Genomic DNA, 15258 nt, shown 5'->3' on the forward strand with positions numbered 1-15258 from the left:
TGCTTTATTTGCCAGCATTCACAGAGGACAGAGTCCTAACTTACCGCAAGATCACGCAAGGTCGTTAGTCTTGAGTAATCTTACACTTTAGGCATCTATTCTCTGTGAATTGAGGCGTGGATGTTTGCAAATGGAGGGAAGACTTCAGTCTTTCAGGCCTTCCTTCCCTCCATTTGCCGTTTCCTTGCCAAAGCCTGCAGGGAGATTGCATTTGTCACCCACTTGAAGAACTTCTCTTGCTTCTTTTGAGGATTTTGCTATATCCTCAAGTTCAGCAGGACGTATTCTTCCTCTTCACCGTCTCTTCTGGACAGTTTAAGTCCATTTGGACCACCCAGTGGCAAAAGTATTGGCTGTGGTCTCAGAGCATTGAGACTACACAACAATCTTGTTGCGACATTGGCTCCTCCCTGGAAGATTGCATTCCTTTTTTTTTTTTTTTGCAGTTTTATTATTTTTTCCTTTCTACAACACCTTACAGTCATTACATCAACATTGCTATGTCATACCTGTACATATATATATTTCGCTTTTCGCTTTTATATTTACACACCTTTATACAGTTCTATATATATTTATATATATATTCTTTTTTGGCTTAATTAATTTTATTCCTGTTTTGCAGCCATTTGTACCAATTGTTCCAAATTTCATAATATTCCAACTCTTCTTTATCTTTTAATCTCAGTGTTAATTTGTCCATCTCTGCACAAATTTTTTGTTTCTTTTTTTATCACTAATTCGTCTGAAGGGATAATATTTTGTTCCCAGCATTGGGCAAATGCTATTCTAGCTGTAGTTAGCAGATGTGTTAATATGTACTTAATTTTCTTTGTATATTTCCCTTTGATTATTCCCAGTAAAATGATTTCGGGTTTGTATTTTATCTGTTCTCCTGTAATTTCTTGCACTCATTTCCAAATTTTTGTCCAATATTTTTATGGGGATTGTCTGAAATAGGTATAATAGTCTGGGTAGTACATTCATTTTTATTGCTGCTATTTTCCCTAATAATGTTAGTTGTAGTTTCCCCCATAGTTCTAGATCTTTTTTTATTTGTTGCACTAATTTTGCATAATTATTTTCTTTTATAGTTGAGCACTTTGCAGTTAGCCATATTCCAAGATATTTACCTTTCTTTGTCACTTGCAGTCCTATTATCCTTTCTAATTCTTTATTTTGTTCTTCCTTCAAATTTTTAGTTATCATTTTAGTCTTTTCTCTATTAATCTTTAAACCTGCTACATCTCCATATTTTCCTAGTTCTCGCATTAAGCTATTTCCTGTTTCATTTTGGTCTGGATGTATATAGCCATTTAATAGTTTTTTCAATCTCTCGGCTATTATTGTTGTGAATATTTTATAGTTGGCATTCAACAACGAGATTGGCCTATAGTTTTGAATCTGTTTTTTATCTGCACCTTCTTTAAAGAATTAAATATTTAAATATTAATGTAATATGTGCTTCTCTCCATGAGCCCAGTATTTTTGCTTTCATTAGTGCCTCATTATACATTGCCAGCATCAAGGGTTCTATCAATTCGTTCAATTCATCTATTATTTTGTACCATTCTGCTGGGAATCCATCTGGGCCTGGCATTTTATTATTTTTCTGTTTCTGAATCACCTGTTTCAATTCTAGTTTCGTTACTTTTTGACAACATTTCTTTCATATCTTCTGCTATTGTCGGGGTTTCTTCTCCATTTAAATATTCTTTTATTTGTTTGCATCTACTTGTTCCCCTTTATACAGATTCTCAAAATACTTGTATGCAATCTTTTTCTCCCCTTCTATTGTATGTTGAAGTTTGCATTCCTATAGGGCCTCAGCAGCCCTTTGCAAACTGCCTTTGTTGGCACCAACTGAGCTTGGGAGGAGTGGGTGTGTCCCTCCGAGGTCCTGTTCCTACAGGCAAAGGCTTTTTCCAAAGGGCTGCCAAAGCCTACAGGAACGCAATCCTCAAGTGATTTGCCAATGAGAAAGCAACCCTAAGAAGTCGCGCACAGCCTCTCAGGGCTGCTTTCTTGGTGCCAGATGCCTTGTCAAGCTTATCCGGAGCAAGAAAACAATGAACATGTGGGCAAAAGGAGGGAGTGATGTCGTTCAATGTACGAGATTCACTCCCACAACTTCTCAAGTTTTGGATCGAATGGGCAGGATCCATTACATCTGTAACCCGAGAACTACCCATATCCAGCAAGTTCTGCTGCTAATGACAAGATAGGCATTATCACACTAATATGTTGCCATTTTTTCCTTCCACCTTCCCGTTTAATACCTTTATAAATTTGCCAACAAAAAATTAGGCAAATTCTTTGTAGTCAAATTAAATAGTCAATTTCTCAGTTGGATTTAGAGAGGAACTTTAGAAATGAAATTCAAACCGTTTCTACACTCATCACTTGGGGCCTCATGTGGATTTTCTTGTGTGCAATAAGGGTGGAATTTTTCCTGAAGCACCATCCACATTCGGGACACTCAAATGGTTTCTCACCTATGTGTATAAGCATATGATTTAGAAGGCTAGTCCTAATACTGAAATCTTTCCCACAGTCTGGACACTCATATGGTTTCTCTCCTGTGTGAGTTCTCTGGTGTGTCACCAGCCTGGAATTCTCACTGAAACTTTTTCCGCAATCAGAACATTCAAAGGGTTTTTCTCCTGTGTGAGTTCTCTGGTGTGCCAACAGGTTGGAATTCAGACTAAAACGTTTACCACAATCAGGACATTGAAAGGGTTTCTCCCCCGTGTGAGTCCTTTGGTGTGTCACCAGGCTGGAATTGGTACTGAAACTTTTCCCACAATCAGGACATTGAAAGGGTTTCTCTCCTGTGTGAGTCCTCTGGTGTCTTACCAGGCTGGAATTGGTACTGAAACTTTTCCCACAATCAGGACATTTAAAGGGTTTCTCTCCGGTGTGAGTCCTCTGGTGTGTCACCAGACTGGAATTGTGACTAAAACTTTTACCACAATCAGGACACTCAAAGGGTTTCTCTCCTGTGTGAGTTCCTTGGTGTGTCACCAGCCTGGAATGATGACTAAAACTTTTCCCACAATCAGGACACTCAAAGGGTTTCTCTCCTGTGTGAGTTCTTTGGTGTGCCAACAGGTTGGAATTCAGACTAAAACTTTTACCACAATCACGACACTCAAAGGGTTTATCTCCTGTGTGAGTCCTTTGATGTGTCACCAGGCTGGAATTGGAACTGAAACTTTTTCCACAATCAGGACATTTAAAGGGTTTCTCTCCTGTGTGAGTCCTCCTGTGTATCACCAGGTTAGAATTGTTACTGAAGCTTTTCCCACAATCAGGACACTCAAAGGGTTTTTCTCCTGTGTGAGTCCTTTGGTGTGTCACCAGGCTGGAATGATGACTAAAACTTTTCCCACAATCAGGACACTCAAAGGGTTTCTCTCCTGTGTGAGTCCTTTGGTGTGTCACCAGGCTGGAATAGTGACTAAAACTTTTACAACAATCAGGACACTCAAAGGGTTTCTCTCCTGTGTGAGTTCTTTGGTGTGTCACCAGGCTGGAAATCCGACTAAAACTTTTCCCACAATCAGGACATTCAAACGGTTTCTCTCCTGTGTGAGTCCTCTGGTGTTTCACCAGGGTGGCATTGTGACTAAAACTTTTCCCACAATCTGGACACTCAAAGGGTTTCTCTCCTGTGTGAGTCCTTTGGTGTGTCACCAGGCTGGAATGATGACTAAAACGTTTTCCACAATCAGGACATTGAAAGGGTTTCTCTCCTGTGTGAGTCCTCTGGTGTCTCACCAGGATGCCTCTCTGACTAAAACAGTTCCCACAATCAGGACATTCAAACGGTTTCTCTCCTGTGTGAGTTCTCTGATGTGTAACCAGGCTGGATTTATCACAGAAACATTTCCCACATTCAGGACATTCAAACAGTTTCTCCTTGGTGTGAGTCCACGTTGCCATACTTGCTAAAGCATTCTCTGCTCTACGTGGTTTTCCAATTGTCCTTTTCCTCCCCAGTAACTTCCAGATATTTCCCTCTTTTGCTGAGGAAGTTGGAGAATTGTGTGGCTCTCTGAAGGGAATGGAAAATATTTTGATTTCTGGACTGATTTGTTCTCCTTTTCAATGTTGCTTGTTATCCTCAGTGTCCAGAGTGCTCATTGCCATCTTCTTTGTCTATAAGATTCAAATAAAATAAATAAAAGATTCAAATAAAAGTGTATCTTTAATTGTGCATAAAATGGTTGCAGAAGATGAGAAAAAAAGAAAAAAGCTTATGTTACAATGAAATAGCAAACATGCCACAATCCTACAATAATTTTACATTAATCATGATTCATTTGACACATGGAAAACTACCCAGTAGTTCAAATATCCATTAAATGAAGAAATTGGTTGTTGACTGGGTCAATCAATGAATTCTTAGCAGTGCAAAGGGTTGTTTTCAAACACAGGTGTTATAAAATTTAAAAACACTAAAAATAGAAATGCAAACATGCAACCACAATTTTGCTTTGAATCAAAACTTAATTTTTTCATGCTTAGCTGAAACATGAAAAATGCCAGAGATTTGCATTAGTACTTCAGTAAGACTGCATTTACTTGATTCACGTTGCAACACGGGTCAGAGATAGAGACTACATCTATAAAAGTCAAAGTGTAGGAGTTTCCTAGTCTCTGACATTGAGGTGTGTGTTAAAACAATGGCAAAGAGGAAAGACCTCAGCAATTATCTTAGAGAAGCAATTGTTGCTGTACATCAATTTGGGAAGGTTTAAAAGGCCATTTCCAGATACCATATTTTTTGGAGTATAAGATGCACCCTTTTCCCTCAAAAAAAGGGTGAAAATCTGGGTGCATCTTATACAGTAAATACAACATTTTTAGCCTCCTGAAACCCCACCCCCTTCACCAAAATGGATGTGCATAGCCCTTAAGAGGCTTTCAAATTGGTCCTGTGGGCTGGGAAGGGCAGATATGAGCTAAAACAGGCCGTTTTTTGCTCATTTTTGCTCCCCCAGCCCCCAGGAGCACTCTATAAGCCCCTTAAAGGCTGTGCATGCCCTTTTTTTGGATACAATAATGGGCCAGTTTTTAATAGAAATGGGCCATTTTGGGATGGTTTGCAGAGTGCAAAAAACTTTTTTTAAAAATTGTCTCTTCAAAGTTGAGTTGAGTCAAAGTTGATATTTGAGTTGAGTCTTGGTGCATCTTATACTCTGGCATATCTTATACTTAAAAAAATACGGTAATTTAAAATCCATCATTCTACACCGAGGAAGATTATTCAGAAGAAGAAACATTCAAGGCAGTTGCCAATCTTTCCAGGAGTGGACATTCAAGAAAATTCACTCCAAGGCCAGACAGTTCAATGCCCAGATATATTGGTATAAAAAGGGGGTTATATCTCAAACTCTATGTCTGCCTGTGCTTCTCTTCCTTGCCTTCGGATGCTGTGTCAACGGGGGGGGGGGGGGCATGGTATTTGGGATGAAAATAAATGGTGTAGGAGTGATAGTCAAAAAGGGAGTTTTGTTCTCACCATTTTCTGAGCATGCTATTGGCCGATGTTTGGACCTGGTCAAAGCCAACCGTCCTGCATACCAACCTGATGATGGTTCTAGGAGATGCAACCCCCATGACACCTAAGGGAGTTGCAGATTGGGCAATGGGGTGCGGGTTGTTGGAGGGAGGGGGGCTGGGCAAATTGGTTTGGTTTGGCTTAGTTTATTGGATTAATATGCCGCCCTTCTCCCAAGGACTCATGGCGGCATACATCATTAAAAAAACCACATATTACAAAAGTTAAAAAAAGATTAGATAGAATATCCAAAAAACAAACTGAATTAAGATTAACAATAACATTTTTTTAAAAAAAATTGATTAAAATTTACAATAATAATTTGTTTTGTTTTGTTCAGGCCAGGCTGGCTTGCTGGAAAAGCCACCTTTTTAGGACCAGAGGTCAGGGATTATACGAAACTCCGGGGGCAGCTCATTCCAGAGGGAAGGCGCTCCCACAGAGAAGGCTCTCCCCCTGGGGGTTGCTAGCCAACACTGTCTGGCCGACGGCACCCTGAGGAGACCAACTCTGTGGGATCACACTGGACGGTGGGAGGCTACCAGTGACAGTAGGTGGTCTCGCAGGTATCCTGGGCCTAAGCCATGGAGTGCTTTAAAGGTCATAATTAGTACCTTGAATCTCATCCAGAAGACAACTGGCAACCAGTGCATGCCACCTAAAAGGGGTGCAACATGAAAGCACCTAGGTGCCCCCATGATAATCAACGCAGCCACATTCTGGACCAGTTGAAGCTTCCGGGTGCTCTTCAAGGGCAGCCCCATGTAGAGAGGGTTACAGTAGTCCAGGCAAGAAAGGATGAGGGCATGAGTGACTGTGCACAGAGCATCCCGATCCAGGAAGGGACGCAACTGACATACCAGGCGAACCTGGTAAAAGACCCCCCTGGTCATGGCCATCAGGTGTTCTTCTAAAGTAAAGCCACATAGCCAGATTGGACTCCCAGATTGCAGGCCCTCTTTGAGGGGGCTAAAATTTCTCCCCCTATCATCAGAGATGGAACAAGATGCACAAATTGGGATGACGGAAACCACAGCCACTCAGTCTTGGAGGGATTGACCTTGAGCCTGTTCCTCCCCATCCAGATCCGCACAGTCTCCAGGCATCGGGACATCACGTCGAGGGCATCGTTTGGGTGGTTTGGGGTAGAGATGAAAAGTTGGTTATCATCAGTATATTGATGATACCGTACCCCCAAACCACAGATGATCTCACCCAGTGGTTTCATATATATGTTGAACAGGAGGGGTGAGAGAACCGACCTCTGGGGCACCCCACAAGTGATGCATCTCAGGGTCTATCCCTGCCCTCCAATCAACACAAACTGCGACCGATCCGACAGGTAGGAGGAGAACCACCATAAAACGGTGCCCCCCACTACCAACCCCCCGAGTCATCGCAGTAGGATACCATGGTCAATGGTATCGAAAGCTGCTGAGAGGTCTAATAGGACCAGGACAGAGGAGCAGCCCCTGTCCCAGGCCCACCAGAGATCATTGACCAACATGACCAATGCCGTCTCCGTGCTGTATCCAGGCCTGAAACCCGACTGAAATGGATCCAGGTAGACAGCTTCATCCAGGTACTGGGGAAGCTGACGTGCTACTGCACTCTCGACAACCTTCGCTACGAAGCGAAGATTGGAGACCGGACGATAGTTGGCTAAAGAAGCTGGGTCCAGCAAGGCTTCTTAAGGAGGGGCCTCACCACTGCCTCCTTCAAGGCGGTGGGAAAGAATCCCTCTCTCAATTAAGTGTTGGTAATCACCTCGTGTCACCTTCTGGGAAGCCGAGACTAACCAAGAAGGACACGGGTCCAGCACACAAGTGGCAGCACTGAGTCTCCCCATAATCCTGTTCATGCCCTCAGGGGTCACAGGATCAAACTCCTCCCAGATGGTATCCACAAGATTCATCCCCGTCGACTTGCCCGAATCTACCCAGTCAGAGTCCAAGCCTGTCCGGACCTGAGCGATTTTATCCGGCAGATACTGAAAAAAATTCTTCAGCCCTATCCTGCAAGGGGTCTTTCCCAGTTCCTTGGTTAAGTAAGGAGTGGGTCATCCTAAACAGGGCGGCTGGGCAGTTATCTGCGAACGCAATAAGAGCGGAAAAATGTTGCCGTTTTGCTGCTTTTATCGCCATTAAGTAGGATTTACTATGAATTCTTACTAGTGTTCGATCAGATTCGGACCAGCTGGCCCTCCAACCACTCTCTAGGTGTCTTTTCCGGTGTTTCATCTCCCGGAGCTCCTCGGTAAGCCAGGGAGCTACTTGGGATCGACACCGGGTCAGAGGCTGCAAAGGCACAACACGATTCAAGGCCCCAGTGGCCGCCCTATCCCAGGCTTCCACTAGGGCTTCTGTCGAGTTATGAGCAAGGGATTCAGGAAAAGTCCCAAGCTCCATCAGGAACCTTTCAGGGTCCATCAGGCACCTGGGGGGGAACAATCTAGTCAGTTCCGCCTCCCTGCGGTGAGGGGTAGCAGTATGGAAGTCAAGACTGATGAGGAAATGATCTGACCGTGAGAAGGGTTGGATAGAAATAACCCCTAAATCTAGATCATCCATCCACTGCCCAGAGACAAAAATCAGATCGAGCTTGTATCCCCCATTATGGGTGGGGTCTTGAATTAACTAATTCAGGTCCATAGCCGTCATGGAAGCCATGAACTCCCAAGCTTACTCGGATGTCTCGCCAATGGAAGGCAGATTGAAATCCCCCAGGATCATAAGCCAGAAACCAGAGAACACTTCTTCCTTTGGTCCGCCTCAACCTTCACCTCCGGTCCCTCTTCTTATTGAGGGAGAGCAACATTTTTGAAGTTAAAGAAATCGTAGACTCCAGAAAACATAGAGGTCGCATTCAGTATTTGGTCTCCTGGAAACATTTCCCAGATTTTTACCTTTATCACTGTCTCCCCAGTATTTATTTCTGGCTAGGTCAATCTCCACATCTGCTGCCAGCTCGTACCAACGTTGCAGATGGCATGGGGTCCCTCTGTTAACACAGTTGTGGTATATATCTTGGTTCAGGCCATCCATAAAACTGTCCATTAAAGCCTCCTCGGACCACTCCCACATAAGCAACGACAACTCCCAAAACTCTTGGATGTACTCAGCCACTGGACTTCTTCCCTGAGTAAGAGTTTTCATCTTGGCTCTTGCCTTACGCTCAGCTAGCGGGTCATCAAAGCGCTTCCTCAGGGCGGCCATAAACACACTGTAATTCCTCAGCAGGAGGGAGTCATCATTATGCAAGGCGACCATCCAAGCTGCCGCCTTATTCTCCAATGCCATTGTCACAGCTTTCACCTTTGCTTCCTCGTTGGGGAAATCTTCTCCAAACTGTTGCATGAAATTCCAGACCTGGACCAGGAAAAATCCCAGTTCTGTGGGGTCCCCTCTGAATTTCACACGAAGAGGAGGAACTTTTGCCATTCGGCGTCTTCGGGAGAGGGGTTCCCCCCCTTGGAGGTGCTCGTGAGGCGGCGGCTGCTACTGCTGCTGGGGCTCTCCCATCCTGATCAGCTCTGCTGTCTGCCCCCAGTCTCCCCACCCCCAGGGTGGGACAGGTCCTCTGCACGTTTCTCTTCTTGATCAGGAAAATCAGCTTCCCTCTCAGTCTATGAAAGTTTTGTTTTAATTGCACTCCCCTCGAAAGGTGTTAACTCCGGGATGAGCACGAACTGAGACCTTGCTTATTGTCAGGCATGCCACCTTCAGTAACCAAGAAACAAATCTCTCAACTCCGTTGTTTGTGGAATTAAAAATACTTTTACTGGTTATGAATAGATAGCAGCAAAGTAAAGCAAAGTCTGAGTCAGAAAAGCATGAAATCATACATATCAAACATTTGCCCAGCCCTCACCCTCTAACAACCCCCACCCCATTGCCCAATCTGCAACTCCCTTAGGTGTCATGTGGTTGCATCTCCAAGAACCATCATCAGGTTGGTATGCAGGACGGTTGGCCTTGACCAGGTCCAAACATCGGCCAATACCATGCTCAGAAGATGGTGAGAACAAAACTCCCTTTTCGACTATCACTTCTGCACTATTTATTCCCATCCCAAATATCATGCCCCCTTCCCTGTTTCCATGGCAGCCGAAAGCAAGCAAGCGAAGCAGAGGCTGAAATCTGCAATGGATTGATAAAGTCATACAGAAAAGAATTATTTCTAGTTATTGCTGCTAAGGGTGGCTCTGCATATTATTGAGTCATACTTTTTTCACACACTTCTCCATTTTTTAAAATAAAATGATGATCTGATGTAATATGTCACGTGTTGTTGTTGTTCATCAGTGGTTGTATTTACCTACTTTTAAGAACTTCTAAGTTCTTAACTATGTCATGATTTCTACTATGTCCTGATAAGTAAAATCATAAAAGTCAAGGAGAGTGTACTTCCTTTTTTACATGACTGTATATCTGGAAGTCCTGGGTATAGAGTATACATTTCCAGATACACTCAGAGAGAAATACAAGTACACACACCTACAACATGGAGAAAATCCATGTCTTTCAAGCCTGAAAAATATCTCTGGCTAGTCAAACCTTTTGTGCTAATGTTAATCACACATTTGATGAATTTGATGATTGCTCATATGTTGAGATGGCAAGGCTGAAGTTTAGGCCTCAACAGGTTTCTGCTAGTCTGACGTGAAAGCAAAGAAATGTATAAATATCTGTCTTCCACTATGCTCAAGGTTCCTTGTACTCAATCCAGATAAGACCGAGTGGCTGGTGTGTTTCCCTCCTACTAATTGGCCAAGTGTTCCATCTCTCAGGCTGGGGGGTCAAACAGTACGCCCCTCAGACAGGGTCCGCAATTTGGGAGTCCTCCTGGACCCACAGCTGACTTTCGAACACCACTTGTCAGCTGTGACCAGGGGTGCATTTGCCCAGGTTCGCCTGGTGCACCAGTTGCGTCCCTACCTGAACCGGGAGGCCCTCACAACAGTCACTCGCGCCCTTGTGACCTCTAGACTGGACTACTGCAACGTGCTCTACATGGGGCAGCCCTTGAAGAGCATTCGGCGACTCCAGCTTGTCCAGAATGCAGCCACGCAAGCAATTGTGGGTGCACCTCGGTTCACCCACGTAACACCTATCCTCCGCGAGCTGCACTGGCTGCCTATTGGTCTCCGGATACGCTTCAAGGCGCTAGTTGTCACTTATAAAGCCCTTCATGGTATTGGACCTGGGTACTTGAGAGACCGCCTGCTGCCAATTACCTCCACCAGACCAATTAGATTCCACAGATTAGGCCTCCTCCGAATTCCATCCGCCGGCCAGTGTCGACTGGCGACTACCCGGAGGAGAGCCTTCTCTGTGGCTGCTCCAACCCTCTGGAACGAACTCCCCATGGAGATTCGAACCCTCACCACTCTCCAGTCCTTCCCCATCAATTTGGGAAGGTTTAAAAGGCCATTATATTTGATTATTAATGTTATAACAGCAGCTAGGATTGCATTTGCACAAAATTGGAAAAGTGAAGAGATACCTACAGAGGAGAATGTGATTAAGAAAATATTAGAATGTGGCGGCTTCCGGTGGCAACGTAGGCTTTGACGGCCATCCCTCTGGGATGTTCCAGCCCCGGGATCGCATTTAGCTGCCAGAAAAACGTACATCAACTGTCTGACAGCCTGAAAACTCTCCCCTTGGGAAAAGAGAGGGAGAAGAGTTGCTGAGCGTGGGTAGAGCTCCCTGAAACCCCAAGGAGCAATTTTCTGGGGCTTGGAAGGTGTGCGCTTCATTGTAGCTCGACACACTCTGCTCTTGGGACGCATCTGCTTTATGCAGAACACCTGCAATCAATATTTTGCTCTATATTTGAATAAGAAGCAGGCAGTGCAAATACTGGAGAGTTCCACAATCGCAAGTATTTCTAAACTTTAACTCCGATTTACAAGAATTCCTTCTGTTAAAATTAATGAGATAGAAGTGAAAATGGCGCCCGAATATTAAGGTGTGGCTGAAACAAACTTAACAAGCAATTACATCTTAAGTGCTTTCTAACATAGTTAAAAGAACTAAGAGTTTAAGACCACTCAAAACAGCATTGACTTACTAATAAGCTACAAGATTTAATAATTGGACTAAGTGGTTTGTTTGGACTTAACAATTTGGCGGAAGATAAGTCTAATTAAATAGTTGAAATGGCTTCAAAACAAGTTAGAACAACAACCACTTCAAAGAGCGCTGGCAGTTCTCCAGCTCTGACTAACAAATTACAGTCACTTTTACCTCCCCCTGCTGCTGAGGTTTTAACTCTTGATGTGCTGTAAGGAGCCTTAAAAGACGCCTTAAAGGAACAAGCTGCAGCTATAGAACTCAAAATAGATGAAAAAGTTACATCTGCCTTTAAGGAGGTCTCGGAGGAAATAGCTAGCATCAAGGAGCTAATTCAGACTCGTAACCAGCAAATTAGAGAGGATATGGTGGAAGCCTTTAAAGGTTTGGCTGGCTATATATCCTCAGTGCATGATAGAGTGGAAGAGATCAGGTGCGCTGCCAGCGCTGCCATTATCTTCATAAATACCCTCGGGGCCGAAGACAGCCCGAAGGGGAGGGCCCACTACTGATAGTGGTGTCCCATGTAGCAAAACCTGAGATACCTGCGGTGATCCTGGGCAATGAGAACGTGCAGGTAGGCCTCTGTGAGGTCTATGGAGATGAGAAAATCTCCATGCCTAACCCCCTCCAAGATAGAGTGCAGAGAGTGCATCTTGAACCTCCTATAACGAATGGAACGGTTCAGGCGTTTCAGATCAAGGATCGCTCTCCAGCCCCCTGAGGCCTTGGGGATGACAAACAGAATGGAGTAGTGCCCCTGACCCTGTTGCTTTGGAGGCACCGGCTGGATCGCCCTGATCTCCAACAGGTGTTGGATGGCCTTCTGCATCAGCAACCTCCAGGTCGGGTACTTTGAAACCGGACATATCTGGAAGCTCGGGGGATTGGAAAGAAATTCGAGTGAAAGGCCATGCCTGATGGTCTTCTACACCCAGCAGTCGGCGAAGTGCGCTAAGCACCCCCCAATGGGGAGAACGCTGGGCCTAGCTTAATTTTTTTGCGGAAGAAGCGCCCCCTCAGCCTCCTCCACCCCCTCGAAAGGGCTGCTTCTGCTGCCTGCCTCTCTGCTGTCTGGGTACCTCTGCCTAGCAGGGAATCCCCCCTGGTACTGCCTGTTTCCAGAGAACCCTGCCTCTGACCTCCTAAAGAAATCCTGACCCTGAAAGAAGGAACCAGATCCTGACCCCAGGAGTAGGAGCGTCTGGGGTATGGAGTCGTCCTGAAGCTGCCTTTCTTCTGGGCGGTGGCCAGGACCTTCCTCTTGTCCTTGTTCTCAATCAGGAACCGGTCCAGAACTGAGCAAAAGGGGGAGTCCCCTGTGAAGGGGGCCGAAGCCAGGCGCCACTTGTGACGAACCTCTGCCTGGCACTGCCATAGCCACAGCAACCTGCATGATGCCACCGATGATGCGATCGCCCTGGAAGCAAATCTGGCTGCCACCAGCTTGTTGATGTCCTGATGTGACTGGACATCTGTTATGGGAGTGCGTTGCTGTAGCTCCTGCAGCCACAGCAAGGATGATCTGTTGATGAAGAATGCTGTGGTGGCTGCTTCCACAGCCCAGGCCGCAGCTTGATGAATCCTCTGCAAGGTGAGGTCCGCCTTCTTGTCCTCCATCTTCAAGGCATCCTCTGGCTCCCCAGGCATGCTGGTGGATGTATTATCTCCTGAAAGTTGGGGGCCCCTGAGGGAGGTGCCTATGCCCCCCTGAGCAGCGGGAATGCCCAAGAAGGGAAGTCCAGTAGGCAAGGCTGCCCCCACAGCAGGAGTGGTAGGGGATTGCCACCCCTGAGTAGCACCCCAAAGTCCTGAGGTGTCTATAGGGATCCTTGCTGGCAGGGCTGGATTCTCCACTGTGCCTCCACTGGTAAGGGAGTGCCTGGAGTTTTTCCCCCTTTGCCTGGGGTGGCCTGATGGCTGGCAGCCTTCTTGCAGAGCCTCTCTAAAGTCTTATGCCTCCTCCTCTCGTACTTAGAGGGCTTGAAAGGCTTGTGACCCCCCCCCCCACTCCTCTGGATCTGCCCTGGGGGACCAGTGCTTGCTTTTACATTTAGCCTTTCCTCCCCCATCTCAGGCAGTCTCTGGGGAAGCCACTGACCTGGATGCTTGCTCTTCTGCCCCTCTGGTGGGGTTGCAGTCCATGCTTGCAGCTGCCTGGCACTGCCATAGCCACAGCAACCTGCATGATGCCACCGATGATGCGATCGCCCTGGAAGCAAATCTGGCTGCCACCAGATTCTTCCTGGTAGCTGCTGGGTGCCGCCATCTTGGACCATGTGGGTCCTCCTGGCTTCAAAATGGTGCCGCGCAGCTGGCAAAAGGGGCACAAAATTCAAAGGTACTTGCAGAGTGGCTTGTGCTCCAGGGAGCTGCCGCGCGCCCTCTTAGCCGGATTCTTTTCCTCCTGCCTCTTCTCTGATGCTGCTGTGGCCAGGAAAGGCTTCTTTGGCTTCCTCACGATCCTCTGGCCATGTGGAGGCAGCGCGGGTGCTCCAGGGCGTTTGGGAAGCCCAGGTTCGTCACTCAACCCCTGAGGGGAGCGATGGAGCGCTCCAGCAACTTAGAAGCCTCAGCGACTAGGGCTTGTCTCCAGGAGGCTTGTACCCTCTCCTCCTGCTGCCCATCCAAGGTCCTCATTGAGTGTGCCGCCCAAGGGGGAGCTGGTGGCAGTCCCGATCCTGTAGGAGGAGGCTGTGCGTGGTGCATGGAGGCAAGATTCGATGGGTCCAAATGAATTCTCTTTAAATCCTAGTAAATTGCTGGAGATCCAGAATGTGCAACCTCTCACGATCGGATGAGTCAGAAAAAACTGGGGAACACCTGGTGCCAGGGCGCGTTGCCCAAAGAGCTTATCTGACTCAATCCAATCATGAGAGGATAAGGTCAACCCATTCTGGATACTCCCCCCCCCTCACTATGGAGAACAACCAGTCCAATGTCAATTTAGAATGCAAAATTGAAAAGTTCAAAACAAGTGATAAATCAGAAGCAGAAATTACAATGATACAATACAGAGCGATGGAATTTGCTTTGAGGATAAGAGGCCTCAAAGAGAACAATCAAGAAAATCTGAAGAAGATTCTTGCAGAAGCCTTTGACCAACATTGGCCAACCGAGAGCTGGTTATGACTGGCAAATGGACAAAATATACCGCGTTAATTCATGGAATGCCAGACAGAAACAATTACCAAGAGATATTGTAGTTTATTTTGCTACTAGGAATACAAGGAACCTGATATTACAAGAGTCCTATAAAACTAAGTTGCAGATTGCAGGTCAAGAGGTGATAGTTTTGAAGGAAATTCCACCACAAATGTTGAAGTCTAGGAAAGACTACGCATTCCCAGCGGATGAACTTAAAAACCGCCAGATACAATTTAGATGGGAAGTCCCAGCTGGATTAGTGGTGAATTACTTGGGACAAAGACACCGTCACAACTGAGTTTGGAAGGCCAGAGATTTTTACAGCAACGTATTAAAGGCTGGTTACCCGCCATCCCCAGGACTCAGAGAAAGGGAACAAGCAGGTGAGGCCAGACAGCAAGATACCCAAGGATCATTGGATATGGCCTAAGCTCTGAATCTTCTTGCGGAGACAGAAGGAATTTAGGA

The 15258-nt window shown here is 45.8% G+C and overlaps 1 protein-coding gene across 1 annotated transcript in view; it reads right to left on the reverse strand.

The window, feature by feature from the left end:
* The window catches only part of LOC116502431, a 154694-nt gene that overhangs the window by 125997 nt on the left and 13439 nt on the right, over positions 1-15258 (reverse strand). The window contains 1 exon segment of the mRNA XM_032208326.1: positions 2534-3857. Within this exon segment, the coding sequence (XP_032064217.1) occupies positions 2534-3857 (1324 nt within the window).

Source organism: Thamnophis elegans, chromosome 2, assembly GCF_009769535.1.
Source record: "Thamnophis elegans isolate rThaEle1 chromosome 2, rThaEle1.pri, whole genome shotgun sequence".
Taxonomy (NCBI): domain Eukaryota; kingdom Metazoa; phylum Chordata; class Lepidosauria; order Squamata; family Colubridae; genus Thamnophis; species Thamnophis elegans.